Source organism: Antechinus flavipes, chromosome 3, assembly GCF_016432865.1.
Source record: "Antechinus flavipes isolate AdamAnt ecotype Samford, QLD, Australia chromosome 3, AdamAnt_v2, whole genome shotgun sequence".
NCBI classification, from domain to species: domain Eukaryota; kingdom Metazoa; phylum Chordata; class Mammalia; order Dasyuromorphia; family Dasyuridae; genus Antechinus; species Antechinus flavipes.
Genome location: NC_067400.1, coordinates 58,552,766 through 58,570,766, shown reverse-complemented (window position 1 = coordinate 58,570,766; position 18,001 = coordinate 58,552,766). Strand labels below are relative to the sequence as shown.

Genomic DNA, 18,001 nt, shown 5'->3' with positions numbered 1-18,001 from the left:
GCTCTAATTTCTAACAGTTCCAAAGCATTTCCTTAAGTAGTACTAAGACAAAAATATAGGCAGGTCTGATACATCAGTTCTTGTAAGTAAATTAGCTTCATATATAAATGTGCCTCTGTGTGTGTATGTGTATACATAAACACACACACACATATGTGTGTGTGTGTGTGTATAAGAACAAAGCCTATATATGTGTATATGTGTGTATATGTGTGTGCGCATGTGTATAATAAGAATGAAGTCTATATGTGTGCGTGTATGTATGTATGTATATATATAAAAGAATGAATCTCATATATATAATATACACACAAATATATATTGGATTCAGATATAAATAAATACATATTTAAATATAAACAAATATATAAATATTATATGTATTTAATATTTATCTTTAGCATCTTTAGTATCTAGCATACAGCAAACACTTGTTGATCAAATGATAGATACATCCTTTTAATGTACAAAGGTCCCATGCTCTGATCACCACAAAAACTTTCCCGATTTTTTCCTTATAAGTCAGTCAATAAACGGTTATTAAGTCCCTATTGTGCATGAGGCACATGTATTAAGTGCTGAGGAAATAAATAAGAAAGAAGCATTCCCTGATCTCAAGAAACTTACAATCTAATAGAAAAGACAAAAATTAAGCAAAAGCATACCTACAAGCTATAGATAGGAAAAATTAGAAATCATTAATAGAGGAAAGAAATTAGAATGACCACCTTTATTTTGCTTTCTTATCACGATTTTTTCCATGCAATGTACAACACCACCAAACCTCAGGAGGCACATGGATTTACCTCCTGTGTTGACTCTTGCTTGAATATAATGCTATCAGGTCAAAGGGGTTCACTCTTCTCACTGGAATCCAGGCTTATTACTTCTGTCATGGTATTTTTATTCTTCTTGGTAGGGGGAGTAGCACCTTGATATTATGGGAATGGAAGCCGTTCCCTTCCAGGGTCAAGCTGCCCCCACACCCATCCCCTTCTATAGTATGTTTTGGTGATTAGGTAATGGGCAGAATCAGCAAGCTCCTGGCTCAGCTGCTTGGGCCAAGGCTTAAGTCCAAGCTCTTCATGCAAAGGTACTCTGGATTACAAGGGATGAAAACCCATTTAAATATATTTTTTAATAGTTAGTAGAAAAGAGCGATCCCGTTTTCTACCATTTCTTGTTACTATATAGTATTTCACTTAATTTATGGGAAAAATAAGTTTCTGCAAGCTGGTAAGAGCCTTTCACCACTTACATAAATAATTCCATAGGAAATTATCCATTGAACACTAGAATTCTGCCACCAATACTTCTTAGGTCCATGATATTCTGCTCCTAATAGGATCTGGAGCCATTCTAGCTGGCTTTGAGATTCTGAAATTTTATATTATTTTATTATTATTTATATTATATTATATTTTCTTTCTTGTGGTTTTTCACTTTTAATCTGATTTTTCTTTCCCATCATGACTCATACGGAAATGTTAAAAATTGATTGTACATATATAATCTATATCACATTGCTTACTGTCTTAGGCAGGGGTAGGAGGTAAAGAAGCAAGGGAAAAAATTTGGAATTCAACATCTTATAAAAATGAATGTTGAAGACCATCTCTACTTATAATTGGAAAATTAATATACCATTAAAAGAAAATTTAAAAATAAAATAAAAATTATAAAAATATGTCTCTCTAGGCTATGTTATGTAATACTGTGTTAAGATTTAAGATTTCCAATTTTACCTTAGATCCTTCCCAATGGTGTGACTATGTCAAATTGTTTAACCTGACTCTAAGTCTCAGTTTTCTCATGTGTCAAATGGTGATGATAATATCTGGAATATTTATCTCAAAAGGCTGTTACAAGTATTAAAAGACAGAGTATGTACAAAAAGCTTGTTAGACTTTAAATAAATCTTTAAAGACTTGAAATTTTTGGAAGACTTTAAAGAAGCTATCTTAACTGACACTATTTTACAGAAGAAGAAAATGAGATTTACAAATATAAAAAGTGACCTGCCCTGGCTTGTCCAGCATGTCTTGAAGCCTGGATGAGTCTAGGCTCCACCTCAAAATCAATGCATTTTCTGGGGAATAAGCATTTATATAACACTTACTATGTGCCAGGCCCTGAACTAAGCACTTTTTATAAAGGTTATTTCATTTGATCTTCACAATAACCCTGTGTTAATATATTATTACTATTATATTATGTAACATTATATTAATGACATATTATGTTATATTATACATATAATATATAATGTTATCCTTGGTTTTGCAGCTGAGGAAACTGAGGCAACAGAAGTTAAGTGATATGCCCAGGATATGGAGTTAATAAGTGTCTGAGGCCAGATATAAATTTAGAGCTTCCTAATTCAAGGCTCAGTATTCACCTTTCTTCAGTCACTCAAGGTCAAAGAAGCTATAGAAGGGCTGCCTGGGACTAGATGGCTTTATGAGGTATTGTCACCCAAATTTACTTGACTTCTGTTTTTTCTACTAAAGAAGAATGATCCTTAGAAAGGGATCCAGAGAACACATGGTTAACAGGCAATTCCAGGTAAGAGACAGTAAGTACTGACATTAATAAAATGAATAATATAATATATTAATAATATATTATTACCTATGTTATATAATATTATATTTAGTTTACAAAGTGCTTTGTACACATTATCTCAATTAAGCCTTTTTTACAGTTGTAGAAATTGAAAAAAGTTGAGTAATTTGTCCGTGATTATAAAGTTGGTAAGGGTCAAAGGTAGAATTTGTATCTAGAATTTCTTGACTTTATCCCAATGACCCTTAAGCTCTCATGAGTAAGGTTTTTGCTTCATCTTCTTGGGAACCAGACTTCAATGCTCATCCTACAGTTTCTCTCCTTGGTATGGCTCTAAGGAAAGAGCTCTTTCTCCTCCTTGCCTCACTTATCAGCACCTTTAGGAGTTGGGTTTCCCCATTAGAATGTAAGCTCTCAATCTTTATACTTTCAGGACCAGCATTTCATCCACTGTCTTACTAACTCCAAGGCCATCTTCCCTCTCATAAGAGGGTGAGAAATTGGTTGTTGCTTGTCCTTCATTTTCAAAAGGGATCAATGACATCACAGGATGATGTTTTAGCTTGTTCATGAATTGAATTTAAGGCAGAATTGCCCAAAATCATCAGCCTCAGTCTCTCTTCCTGATCATTTAAATCCAGTGACAGGATAAAAGTCAAGACTACTGCATTGGATGATCTTGGTGTCTTTGATGTTTGACCAAACTCTAAGTGCTCCAAAACAAATTGAAACAAATGGTTCTCATCTTACCACTTTCCAGGAGAAATCTTCACATGCTTGGGGTAGATATCCCTCCCTTCCAACTCACTAAAAGTCCAATTCACAGATAATTTGGTCACCAGATAGGGAAGAGACTATTTAGCTTGATAAACATAAATTTCTTTATCCAATAAAAATCTTATTTGGATAAAAATTGCATCCTAATGTACCAAAAAATTTGTGCATCTGACTGCTAAACCTTCTACCTAAATCTATAATTCTGTGACTCCACTGATTTTTTTTTGAGGGGGGAAATATGAAGGAAGGAAAAGGCATCATAGTATTGGAGACTAGAAAATGAAATACTAATTTTCAAAAAGGGGAGAGCTTTAAATTATAGATAGATATTTTTGACTTTCATTCATGACAAAGTGGTTAACAAAAAAAAAAGAAGCTTGATCAATATGAACTGAGCTCACCAAGAATAAGTCATAACAGACATTCATATTTTCAAGTAGATTTGCTAAAAGTCTGGCTTTCTCCTAACCTGCTACAGACATAGTATACCTGGATTTCAATGAGGCATTTCATAATATCACTGTGGACAAGAAGGGGCTGGATGATAATACAGGTAGGTAAACTAGGCCCTGACTGAAAAGCTGGAGGTGATTCAAGGATCAGTGTCAATCTCTGATATAGTGGAATGCTATTAGATTCTGTCATTTGTCTATTATGTTAGTCATGCTATTGATTTCTGAATTCAGTTTACTGACAAAAATGCTTATCAATCTTAAAATCCCAACTAAATCCCTACTTTGTACAAGAAGACTTTCCATAATTTCCCTTATCCAGGAATGGCTAATTAGTTATAAACAAGGTAAGAAATATGGTATGACTCTAATAAGACAGAACTTACTACTTTGGTTTTAAAAAAAAATTAACTGCACAAGTAAAGTACAAAGGAGAAATTATTAGACTACTGGGAATAAAACTAGGTACTTTACTATTCTGAAAGCTCATGAGCCAACAGTATGTTAACCAAAATTCCATGGATAGAAGCAGTATCTAGAATGAGGGAAGTTATAGACACACAGTGTATTTATCGCTTTTCAGACCACATGTGTAAACCCATGTTCTGGGTGTTTAGGAAGGGCTCTGAAAATCAGAACATGCCCAGTAGAGCCTGAAGGAACAATAATCAAGTGATATGGGGATCTGCTGAAGGAATTGAGAATGTTATTAAGAAGAAGAGAAGATTTGGGGCAGCTGTCTATGAAAATAAATGGCTATTTAAATGATTCCAAATTCCAATTTAGCAGGAGCTGGATTAATAAGGTTTTCCTTTACAGAGGGTTGAGTGGGACAATCCAATTGGGTGTTCAGAATATATCTTGAGATCTCATTCATCTACTCTGCGTCATCCTAAGTATTTTTCAGAGTGCACAAATACTCACCTCTAGTTTCATTTTTAACCCAGAGATTGATGGAATCAGCAGCAGAGGCTTTATCTTCAAAGTTCAAATTCCGGACCTCACACTGAAACACATCTTTGTTCCTTGTAACAAAAGGCACTTCCATTTTAAAGCCATTTTTTGCAAATATAGCATTAGCCACTGTGACAATGTCTTTATTCTTCTTGGAGATGATGGCTTTGTTGATCTTCTTTAAAGCTTTCCCATATCCTGTGGGAGAGATGGGAGAATGCAGCAAATTAATTACAAAGAAAATAAAAAAGAGACCTCTATTTTGTAACTTATGGGGAATAAGAACATTCTTTATCAAAGGGTTGCAGAGCTGATTCTGTTGTCTTAGTTGTCTTAAGCCCTCTCTTAAAGTGAGCCCTCTCTTAAAAATGGAAGTCAGATAACAACCTAGGAACTGTTGGGACTTTAAATCTGACACAGAGCAAAGGCAAAATCACAAGGCACATAAATTTATTAATATAAGGTAGAATTGGCTCTGACATCTTTGATATATTGACGTCACCCCTTTACAATCAAGAGTTTTTTCCTATAGAATTAAGTTCAACTTTAGGTTCAAAGTCAAATTGGCTAATATCCTGATCCAAAATGGATCTCTGCTCACAGCAGTTCAACTATGGAAGTATGTGGGGATACAACACTTCATGCTCACCTCTTCACCTATCTTTATGATAAGCAGATGAGAGGAGATGGGTTTGAAGGTTCCCTTGGGTTCTCACATATTAAAGGAATAATTTGATTTTATTGTTGTTTCATTTTCATACTCTTTGATATTACTTTTTAGTCAAGGAATACCAATGTATCTTACACCCTTGAATTTATCAGTTCAGACCATACTTCTATGAGTCTAGGGTTCAATAGACATATTTGAAGACACAAGTCATAGATTCTCAAGCTGGAAGAGAACTTAGTCCATTCCTTTTGCTTTACAAATAGAAGCTAAGTGATTCAGCCACAATTTGAATCCAGGTCCTCTAATCTCATTGGCCAGCATTCTTTCCATTGAACAATACTGACTATGAAATTATTTTGTAAATTACTAAACATCCTACCTGATTCTAAAAGGATTAATGATGAGAGACCTTCACTCAAGGTCTTTTCCAGTGCACCATCATGGTGTGGAGAGGACCCTTGGGACTTGCTAGAAGGAAGATAAAAACATAGGACCACTGCAACTTCCAAGGCATGTTAATTCTTGCCTGTCTGTTTATCAGTTGTATAAGAGAGTTTTCAAAATAGTGGAAAGTGCTTCTTAAGAGAAGGGTTATTTTATCTTTGTCTTTGGATCTTTAGCATCCAGCACTCTATGGCATTTTAATGACTGCTGTTGAATAACTGAGATAAAAATAATGTATAGTCTTTTGCAAAACTTAACATGTTATAGAAATGCTGCCATTATTGTTGTTACTATTGAATGTTACTAAGCTGGAAAAGCATTAATTATTAATCCAGCAAAGACCTATCATCTGAAGATTGGACTAAAAGTGGAAAGTGGCTCATCTCCAGAGGCTTGGCCATTGGGGGATGTATTTTGTCAGCCTGGCAACTGACAAGGTTGTTCATTAAAGTTTAGAAAAGTTCTGAGCTCTATTCCTTCTAGTGGTTCCTTCTACTAACTACCATCCAGACAAAAACCACAGGTGTTTAAAATGCTTTTAATATGAAACAAGACAACCAGGAAACTACTGTGTCAATTAAGAGTTAAGATCTTGGCTTGCTCCTGTTATTTCAATTTTCTTCAAAAAAAAAAAAAAGACTCTCAATAGAATAGGGTCAACTTCAAACATCAGGCACATTGTTCACCTTTGACAAAATATTCATTCAATAAATGTTTATCAGTAATTCATTCAGTGAACATTTTCTGTATGCAGAATATTCCACTAGATGGAGGAAACGCTAGGGTTAGGTAATACCCACAGACCTTACACTTCCTGCAGATCCTTCTTTCACTCAAATTGTCTTCCTGACTTTGAGATCAGTTCTCTCCTTTCATATGACACTTTAGGGCTTACTGGTCAAATCTAGAGAAAAAAAATCAATGTCCCTAGACAAGACTGAGGGGAAGTGCTGATTTGCATTGGTAAAAACATTTTCCTCCCTAGGACTCCCTTACACAGATGAAATCATAAGCTTAAGAGAAATGCCATATAAATATGTAATAAGGATCACAGATAAAGAGCTGAAAGGGACGTTAAGGGCCCAGAAAATTCAATTCCCTCACTTTGCAGAAAAGTAAACTGAAGCCCGGGAAAGCCAAATGACTTTCTCTGATCATTCAGAAAGTACCAGAAGGAAGTTTTGACCCCAGATACTCTAACTCAATATCCTTTCTATATCCTTTCTTATTTTTAATGCTCAATAAACCAGTCCTACCTTAGCCCTTCCTCCACAGAGACGACCCAACCATTTTGTCCTAGAATGCCCAAAAGCTGAGGATGTACTCAATCAATTGTTGTTCTTTTTCCAGACTGAATTTTATACCATTTAGCCAGATTTCAATACCAATGCTACTCTTTTTGTTTTATTTTGTTTTGAATAGAAATGAAGAGAGGGCCAGAGAGGATGGATTAGGGGTAGAGATAACTCATCAAAAGGACAAAAACATCAGTGTATTTGAAAGTGCCACTGGTTGGATTTGCATGTGGGTGGTTTTTTTAAATAAATACTCTTTTTATAGAGTCTACAAGTGTGGGCTTGCCCTATAGAAAGGTTACTAGTCATCATTTTTGGAGGCAATTCACTTAACTATGAAATAATAAATCTTGCAACCAATGTTTTTAGAGAGAATATAATTGTTCTGAAGAAAAAACCCACAAGAAGAAGACTTGCATGATGCAATGGAGTCCAGAAATACCTCCCTGATCCCACACAGAAGGTGATGACACAGGAAAGCAAGACCTAGCAAGTCTGGGGAATTATAGTGACCCCAGGTTGTTATCCCCGACCAACTCTAAGGCTTAGCTTATTAATTCCCTTTCTTAGTTTTTAGATGTTTGGAAATTGGGTTTGACTATGGTGGTTCAGACTTCTACCTATTTGTCATAAATTATGTCTGTATAGCTCTTAAAGATTTACACGGTACTTGACAATCATCATTTTATTAAATTCTCATTTTTCCTTCTTTATCCTGCTCTATGAAACAGCTTTTAGCCTTTCTTTAGATGGCTTCTTTTTTTTTCTGGGTTTTCACTTTCAAGCACCAGAGACATTTAGAGGTTAAAATAACAAAAAGAAAAGTTATAAATGTACAGATCCTTCCACAAATCATGGCTCAAATGCTAGAGTCTCCAGAAATGGACCTGAATTTTTCCTAGTCTTCCTCCTTCCCTGAACCCCTTCTTCCAGAATTTGACCTCAGAATCAGCTTCTGATCAGCTAGCAAACAAGAGGTGCAGTGAGCTTGAGTCCTTGTCCTAGTTCTGGGAAAATCATATACATTTCTGAGCCTCATTTCCTTATTTTTAAAATGGGCCTAAAACTTACTGACTGTGAGGGAAAATAGTGATATTCCAATCCAATAAACAATCCATCCACAATCATACTGATCTATGGTTTGCCACTGAACTAAGATGACTCTGGAGGAGAAAGTGAGATGGATGATTTTGTATGGTCCTCCCTCACTAAAATCCATTTCATTTTCAAGTCAAGACATCATCCTCTTGATGTCACTGACTCTCTTTGAGAATAAAGGAACAACAAGTGCCTACTATGTTCCAGCCACTGCTAAGCACTGAGGATGCAATTAATAAAAAAAGACAGTCCCTATCTTAAAGGAGTTTAGTCCTAATAGTCTATATTCCTCTTTTAAGGCTTGGCTCTCCTAAAAGATGTTCTGAATATTTTTTTTCTGACATAGACTTTTCTTTGACTGTTTCATGAAGCTCATTCTCAAAATAATATTTTAAATGCATAAAATAAAAACAAAGGATTACATACTATACTGAAGTTTAATTATTAATTTTTTAAAAGTTCATAGATCTTATTTTAGAAATCCCTGAAGGAACAATCCCCTATTTTCAAGAGGCAGATTACAAACTGCTTTCCTTATTACAAAGGATTATAGATTTAGAACTGGAGGAAGCCTTCAAAGTCACTTATTCCAGCATTTCATTTTACTGTGAAGGGAAACGGAAGTCCAAAAAGTTAAATGATTTCCCCAAAGTCATTCAAGAAGCAAGAGACAAAGCTGGATGTGACTCCCAAACATTGTACCCAACTTTCTTTTATACCCCGCAAAAGACATTCCAGACTCCAAGTAAACCAACTAGCATGAAACTGACCCATCGAAGCACCAGCAGTTTATACAGCAGAGGGAATTCTGGACTGTCAGTCTCTGCTTTAATCACTTCCTCCAGCTCAGAATCATAACAAGCAATTTGGGGCCTCAAATTAACCTGGCACAAATAGCATGAAAGGATGCTTCCAGGCAACTTTCTAAGATAAATTCGGTTGCTGGGATAAGACCCCAACAAATTGCCTGAGGGAGAAAGAAAAAGACACCAGTCTTTGTGGGCAGACATCAGTAAGTCTGGGTTTGCAGTGGTCACTGAAGTGGGACCAGGTGGGAGCTCACCTGGAACACAGCTGGGAGGGGAAGAAGTTATCATCTGCTGGCTTCCTATTTTAACTAATTATTTTTGCTAGTAAGGCTCTAAGCTTAACCGTTTCTACTTGCTGATGGATTCCAAATACAATCAGTTCCTCCTGAAGTTCAGTACCCTAAGGCAAAGTCCTGATTGCCAGACTACCTTGCCCTTGCTTCAAACAAGATGTTCATTCATCTTGATTAATTTTTACACCAGTGAAGGAGGCAGAAAAAAGCAGCATTAATTGAAGCACACAAACACAGAGATAAAGACACACAGAGACAGAGAGAGTCAGACAGAGACAGAGAGAGCGACTGAGACAGAGAGAAAGAGTCACAGAGAGGCAGACAGGAAGAGAGAGAGAGAGAGAGAGAGAGAGAGAGAGAGAGAGAAGAGAGAGAGAGAGAGAGAGAGAGAAGGAGAGAGAGAGGAAGGGGAGAAGGAAAGAGAGAGCGAGAGGGAGGGGAGAAAAAGAGGGGGAGAGAGAGAAAGAGAGACAGAGAGAGAAATGGAGAGGGAGTGAGAGAGAGAGAGAGAGAGAAAGAGAAGGAAACCAACTTAAGTCAAGTTACATTGCTAATTAGTGGTCAGCCTAAGATCATCAAGATCTCCTGACTTCCACCATCCAATTCTTTCAATCCAGAGACATTATGGTTTATAATGAAAAGAGAGTTGGATTTTGAGTCAAGTCCTAGATTTGAATCCTGATTTTGCCACATTATTATTTGTCTGACTTTAAGGAATTAACTTTCCTCAAGAATCTTCATTTTAAAAACCAAACTCAATTTCCTCATTTGTCTAATAAAAGAGTAAGACTGGATCACTTCAGAGCTCCTTTACAACCCTAAATAAATCATATTTATATATCATATTATGATTAAGCTATTTTCTCACTATAGCATTATTTTTTTAAAGCACATTTAGTGAACAACCAATTCATCCCAGGGTTATACCATGTAATGGAAATGATGCAGCTTTGAGAACTAGGCAGCCTGGGAATCTGGTATCAGCCCTGCCCCCAACTATGTTATATATGGGGCAGCCACTTTGATTCTTCTGGGCAGAGCATTCTTCTGTGTAAAATGAGGTACTGGAATGGATCACATGATAATAGATTTAGAGAAGAAAAAATACCATCCAATCTAGTTTCCTCATTTTACTGATGAGATAACTGAAGTCTATGGTTATCCAGTGACTTCTGCCCAAGGTTATTCACGGAGTAGTCGAAGGTGGAATTTAAACAGCTCCAGAGCTAATGATATTTCAACTCATTTTAACATTCTGGGATTCTAGGAATCACTGATCTTCCCCAATAAGCCTTGATGAATCCTGAGGAACAAAGAAGCCATCCTGGAAAAGGCATTCCCCTTCTGTAACAGATAACCCCACAATGAGAGAAAACTCACCATTGACACTATATCTCATCACTGTTGTCAACTGCTTCTTTGTCTTGCCATCAGATCCAAGCTGAAGCATCCCCAGGACTGATGCAATCCCATGAGGAGAAAGGATGATATTCTCACGAGGTCGAGATTTGACTATTTGATTAAAAACCTGGATTCCAGTGTCTGAGCCAAGTTCCTCAAGAGAGAAAGGATCGAGATGGGAGTAGGCTGATGTCAAAGTCACTGTGGTGAAAAAGAGAAGTGGAAATTGCCAAGACATGGTTCCTTCTTGAAGGATAACCTGCAAATTAAAGAAAATTAAGATACATTTACTATGTAGTCATGAGGAGTTGGTTGTCTTCTCAGCTAGGTGAAAATCTTTATGCTACATGCTATCTATTGAAAAACCGAAGAACAACTAAGAACTCAAACTAAATATATCAGAAATTATTGGACATCTCCTAAGAAATTTGGGGTGATGACTAAGTTGAAGTCCTGCCTCTGACATATAGCTGTATAATCTTGGGCAAGTTATTTAACTGCTCAGTGATGATAACTCTAAGAGTATAAATTACAATCATTAGTGAAGGGATTGTCCATACTGGTAGTGTCTGACACTGATGAAATCACAGTTCTAAAAATCCTGCCCTCCCTCAATTTAGCCTTCCCTTCTTATAACCTCACTGTTAAAATAGTAGAGAAACCCAATCTCTCAAATCTTCAAAGCAACAAAAATCTTAAATGTTCTTTGGAACTTTTTTAAGCCTAATAACATGAGGGAAAGGAATGAAGAGAATGGAGAAGGAAAAGAGGAAGAGAGAAAAATGTTTTAAGGTAGAACACAGAAGGGTTTAATAAAACTTTAGTAGATACAAACTCGTCCACAATTTAGTGTTCGAGTTAGTTCACCAACAAGATACCAAATCTGAGCCTAGTTATCCAGATATTTACTAACCATGTCAAGGCAGTTTGTCAGTTGATAAATCCTGGGCTTGAAGTTATAAAGATTTGTGTTCAAATCTCTCAAACATGTAGTAGCTGTAAGACCCTGAACAAATCAATTAACTAAGCTCAATTTTCTCATCTATAAAATGTGAATAAGAAAAGCACTAATTCATACAGATATCATGAGAATCAAATGAAATAGTGTGTACAGTGCTTTGCCAATTTCATAGGTCATGTAAAGTATAAATTCCATGTAATATCAGCTAATATAATTTTAAAATAAAAAAGTATTGATATCACTTGTTTTTATACATATCTTAAAATATTTTTGGTCTTTCCTTCCCAGAGAGCCATACCTTGTAACAGCCAAATGGAATAGTGGATACAGTGCTGAACCTGGAGTTAGAAAGGCCCTGAGTTCAAATTTGACCTCAGACATTTACTAGCTATGTGATTCTGAGCAAATCACTGCCTCAGTTTCCTCATCTGTAAAGTGGGGACAAAAATAAAACTGACTTCCTCTTGCTATAAAGATCAAATGAAATAATATTAGTAAAGTACTTTTCAAGCTTTGAAGTATTTTAACAAAGAATAACAAATGGAAAAAACAGTTCAGCAAAACTAGATAACATACTGAAAAACTCTGACATTTTATGTTGTGTTTGATACCCATAATATTCCACTTTTGCAGAAAATAGAGGGGAAGGGAAGGTGGGAATGGATGGGAGGAAGATTCACCACATATTTAAATTCACTCATACATCTGCTGAAAATAGTTATAAAGGGAGTATACAGATGTTAACACTTAAAGGCCACATTAAATGCCTACAATATATCAGGGAAGAACATTAAGCAAATTGATCAAGAATGCATCTGCTTACACTTCTGTTCACTTACTCTACCTCCATTTTAAATAAGGTTCTTTCCCCACCATTAAGTAGAACTTGCTATCCCCTCTACTTATTTATTTATTTTTTTTTTTTGCTGTGGGAGCATAATTGTATTTGTCAAAATGCATCCAAACATATCTTCCATTTAATAAAGTAGCAAAAATTCTACTTTAAACAAAAGCACAGTACCTGGCATATAGAAAGTGCTGAATATGTTTACTGAATAAATGAAAAGCATGATTTTCTCTTCCATATAGTAATACAATTCCTACAATAATAACTTGTATGCATGTACATCACAATAGCCCCAAGAACACTGTCCTCATTCCAACCTCCCTCACTTCTAGAGAGATTTTAGCAGTGAAGCAAAATAAGGTGGGAATCAAGGAGAGGGTGGAAGAAGCAACATGATAAAAGTTAAAAACTTTTTATTTTGTGGGATACAGCCTTTTTCATCCAATCTGTCCTTTGGAAAGAAAGCAGAAAGCAAGGCCAGTCTGAAGCAACATTCTGCAACTGGAAAAGTTCCTCTTTATTGGTTCTCTCACATTTCTACTTTTTGTTCTAGATATGGCCAGCAACCTCAATCTACTGCCTGGATGCCCACCATTACTATGAAACCCTCGTGTAGCATTTTTGCCCTCTCTCATCACAATGTCCCATAGACCAAATTGTGTCCAGATTTTCTTACACAGTCTTGGTTTAGGGAAATGAAAATTCACTTTTAACAAACAATGTCTAAACAGACACGTTTCCTAATTATGGTCATCAAATCTATTCTTTATCATTACTCCTTTGATTTTTGCACTCCTTTTCTGTTTCTCTGGTATCTCAAGTAAGTATCAGGAAGACCAAAGGATAACTCACAGGACAGTATGAATAATTAACCTTCCCTTCTTCCAACTCTTTTGCCTGTTAACAGAAATGAATTGCTAATAGGTGGTGAGTGTTACAGGTATCAGTAAAGCAGATAATTTTCTTATTTAAGAACACTTATTATTATTATTTTCCCCCCAGTTATATGTAAAAACTTTTTTTTTGTTATACATGTTCATTCATTTTTTTTTTACATATTTCCATATGAATCATGTTGGGAGAGAAAAATCAGAACCAAATAGAAAAACCACAAGGAAAAAAAAGGTGAAAACAGTATGTATTTATCTACATTCAGTCTCCATAGTTCTCTCTTTAGATGTGCATGGCGTTTCCCATCCAGATTTTATTGGGATTGCTTTGGATCACTGAACTGCTGAGAAGAACCAAGTGTATCATAATTAATCATTGCACAATTCTGCTGTTGCTGTGTACAATGTTTTCCGGGTCCTGTTTGCTTCACTCAGTATCAGTTCATGTAAATTTTTCCAGGCTTTTCTAAAATCAGCCTCTTTAAGAACCCTTTCTTAAATGAGATCGCAAAGGCTATTATGTCTATAGGAGTTTTAGTCATTTTTTTTCACATCATTTGGGGCATTCTTGGCCAAGATATTTCATTTTACAGAGGAGGAAACTGAGGCAAACAAGAGTTAAGTGCCTTGTTCAGGGTCATACCACTAATAAATATCTGAAGCCAGGTTTGAGTCTTCCTGACTCCAGGTCAGTTGCTCTATCCACTGTGCTACTTAGCTGCTCCTAGTTATGATGTCTGTGAACTAAATATTTCTACTCTCTTCCCAAGACCTTTTCCCCTCATTAGAATGGTGAATTTGGTATTGGAATCCTTCCCTTCTACCCAAAAGCTATTCACTAGAAGCCCATTGTCATCCCTAATTTTTGCCCCTCAGGAATAAGAAACAGATCATATTGCTTTGAGTCCATTTGACTTTTCAAGGATATTTATTAAATTAACAATGAATGTCTACCCAAAGTTAAGTGCATTCCAAGACCCTCAAAATCTATCTGATCTTTTGTCCTAGTTATCAGTAGTCACCTACAGTTGCCAAGTCAATTATTCCCAGAAATACCTTCCTCTAAAGCCCCCAATGATTGATTTTAGTGTTATAATCATAATGACTATGTGAACTGCTTATGAGTTATATTCAATAACCTATCATTCAGGTTAAATTGGTAAGTTTGTATAACACTCTATCCCTTAGAAGAATTGTTTTGAACTTTAGCTTGAGTTAAGTGACATGTCTTGGCTAATGTATAGTTTACAAATTTGCTAATAGGAACTAATATTAAATCTTATGTTCTGAAGCTGACAGTTTATTCACTTGTCCCTTCTATTTTCTTTAGGGGATATAGGTACATCAAAATGATGTTTTTGAGAGAAGGCTAAGAAATGAATTGTACTTATGTTTATTTCTCTGTTAAATTAATTGTTTCCTTTTGATGCATTATAAGCCCAGAGTAAAGTCAGTAAAATAAACTATTATGCCAAGAATAGACATATAATCAGAAATATAGTTTGCAAAATTTTTAAGTTTCATGGCTATTAGCCATAACTAGGAGGCTTGTCAACTCAGGCTATTCATCCTTATTTTCTGTCATGTAGAATTTGTTATTTGTTTAATCTAGAATCAATATTTCATGCATCTTCCCAGGGATATAACTGTAAAATAACTGTGTAAGCCAAAGCTTTCTAAATTCAAAACTTCAAGGTGACCTACATACTTTGTTTCTCTGGGTCTTTTCCATGGCCAGCATGACCTAATTTTGCTTTGGCTCATAGAATTACTTTTAACATTATTATGCTAAACCAAGAAAAAATAATATCTGGAATTTGAGAGTTTCCAAATTTTTGCTTCAGAAACTGTGTTAATTTTTCAAAACTACAGATTATATCTTATTTTTGGTATAAAAGACCCCAAAAGCCTATGATGAAGAAGACATACTTAAATTTTATTCTAGTTAAAGACACTTGGTTATATTTGAAAAAAAAAAAGATCCTTACAATTTTCTCTTCCCTGGTCTATTCATATTGACTTTAACTTATTTTACTGTTTCCTTTCAATGAACCATAGTCTGTTTCCTAAACAATACCTTTCTATGTATAAATTAGAAAACATTCGAGTTCCCACATATGACATGGTTATCCCTGAACTCTGATCAGCTTCAATCGCAGATAACCTTGGCTCAAACACAGTGGAAACCCAATTAACTACCCAACCTGAAGGCAGTTATGATATCCTGAACATTGGAAACCCAGTGAAAAGTTATATTCCAGCCTCCTCTGAAACTTGGATTTCTACTACCTGGTAGTCAGTTGGACAGTGATTTACATAAACAACCATCTTATTTCATTGAATCACTGTTTTAGTAGTTTTGCTGGGAGAAAAAAAAACTCACCAGTTTTTATTGCCATAGGGAGTGACTGCCACCTTAGTGGTCTCTCAACTGTGGGTGTGGATAGCCTTGGAGAGAAATCTGTTCTGGAACAACTGACAGTGTGGCAAAGCTAGGAGGTCTCAGAATTAGTCAAATTTTGAACAGCATTCTGTAGGAGGGAACTAGCCATTCCTTCTGCTTGGCTATGATTCTCTAAGTCAAATTATCCCATGTCCTGAATTTACCTATTCCCATGTAAGTGAGTAACAACATTCACACTTTTCTCCAGAAGTAAAACTCTCTAGAGTTACTATTTGTTTATATCTTTTTCACTAGGTATAAAGCTTAAGAATTTCTCTTAAGCACAAGCAATGCTAGGTATTTAATTATGCTCAAATATAAGCAGTTTTTGCTTTATTGATGCATTTTTTGGCTTTTTAACATCACATTCTTTTCAGAACACATCCCTCCCCCCCCAACCAGTAAACTACTCCTTGTAGCAGACGTGAAAAAGGGAGTTGAGCAATAAGAATCAAAACATCAACTGTATCTGATGACATGTATAACATTCCAGACCCAGTCTTCTATTTCTGCAAGGAACAGAGAGAAGTACATTTTGTCAAGCCTTCTTTGGGGCCAGATTAGATCACATAGCATTCTGTTTTATGTTAACTGTTTTTTCTAAAGCAAGCAGTTCTTTACATGAAATTAAATTTTGGAAGAAAATCAGTCCTGGAATCTTTCAGGAGGAAGGTTTTGCTTCATCAGAGTCAATTTGGTTTTTAAAGACAAAATAACACTCAAAATGTTAAGTGTGAGAGAAAGAATAAGGGTGTTGCCCAAATACACTGGGAAATTTCAATAAGAGTAGCCTCAATTAGTTTTACTGTTTTTATTTCTTGAATCATGTTTTTCATAACAGTAAAAATGTATTCAAATTTAGGCTTTCCTCCCAAGGAAGTCATAACACATCTACAAGTCTATTTCCACAAGAGTTATTCAGATATTTCAAAATGCTTGGTTTCATTCTCCCTAAGTATTATATATTTTCCAGGGTGGGGAAACATACTTGTGTATAAATGAAAGTTTGCTTTATGTATGAATGAAAGTTGTGCTAAAATGGGATTTAGACTCATATGCCTTGGAAGGCATATGAATGAAAATCATGAAGTTGATATTACTTACAGAGACATCACACATCCAGACCAGATCTACCCATGGTGTCTCGGCAAGGTCAGAAAGAGGAGACACAATTCTTTTTTTCTTTCATTAATTCAACTAATCACTTCTCCAAAAATGACTGTGGCTTTGCGTAAGCTCTAATCCTACCTGTCCTATGGCTCACCAGACACTTTTACTTCAATCATAAACATCTATAAAGTATTTATGTGTAAAAAGCATGGTGCTTGAAGATACCCAAATTGAAATGAAATGTTCGCTGGATAGATTTCATTATCACCTCAAATTCGAGATGCTTAAAAGCAAATTCATTATCTTCCCTGTGCAAATGGCTCCCCTTCCTGCTTTTCTTAGTTCTGTTTGTCATACCACTGTTCACTGATTCAGAGATCTAAAGATCTTCCTTATAGTCACAGAATTCCGGTTCATGTGACTAGATTGCATAGTGAGCACTCCAACAAGAAAGTCCCCTTTACTTAAAGTAGGCTAAAAAGTAGAGGAGTGTTTTGGACGTCCAGTATTGAAAAGCTAGGTTTTTTAACCAGCCTTGCAGTGGCAGCCAAGTAAAGGGCTTTTCTCCACCATTTTCCCTTTTAATAAGCTCTTTGGCTCTGAGAGGAGGCAGAGTTTGTCAGGAGGGATATTAGGGACATTGTAGGAATTAGGGTACATTCTGGAGTTAGTCTTGGGGCTTTTTTTTGGTTGCCATCTAGGAATGTGGCTGATGGAAGTTTCTCCAGGGTTTCCATGTTATAATTCTCTAAAAGAAAGACAGTCCCAGGATTTTGGTTTTTATCATTTCCCAGAATGTTGCATACCTGAGATTTGAAGCAATGCTATTGCCTATTCTATTTTATTAATCTCAGGAATTAAGCCCTGACCACATATTAATGGAACACAGAAAATTGGCTAAAATTTGCAAAACTAGTATTACTAACTTTAGTAAATACTAGCTAATTTTCAGTCTTATTAATGACCTTGTTAGACATGTAATAACAATAATA

The 18,001-nt window shown here is 35.7% G+C and overlaps 1 protein-coding gene across 2 annotated transcripts in view; it reads right to left on the bottom strand.

Annotated features, from left to right (window-relative positions):
• The window catches only part of SERPINE2 (serpin family E member 2), a 76,374-nt gene that overhangs the window by 18,246 nt on the left and 40,127 nt on the right, over positions 1 to 18,001 (bottom strand). For both annotated transcript variants that reach the window (XM_051983452.1, XM_051983451.1), the window contains exons 2-3: positions 10,738 to 11,017; positions 4,719 to 4,946 (exon numbers count right to left, since the gene is read on the bottom strand). In XM_051983452.1, coding sequence (XP_051839412.1) covers positions 4,719 to 4,946; positions 10,738 to 10,996 — 487 coding nt within the window. In that variant the 5' untranslated portion in view covers positions 10,997 to 11,017. The remainder of the gene's footprint in view (positions 1 to 4,718; positions 4,947 to 10,737; positions 11,018 to 18,001) is intronic.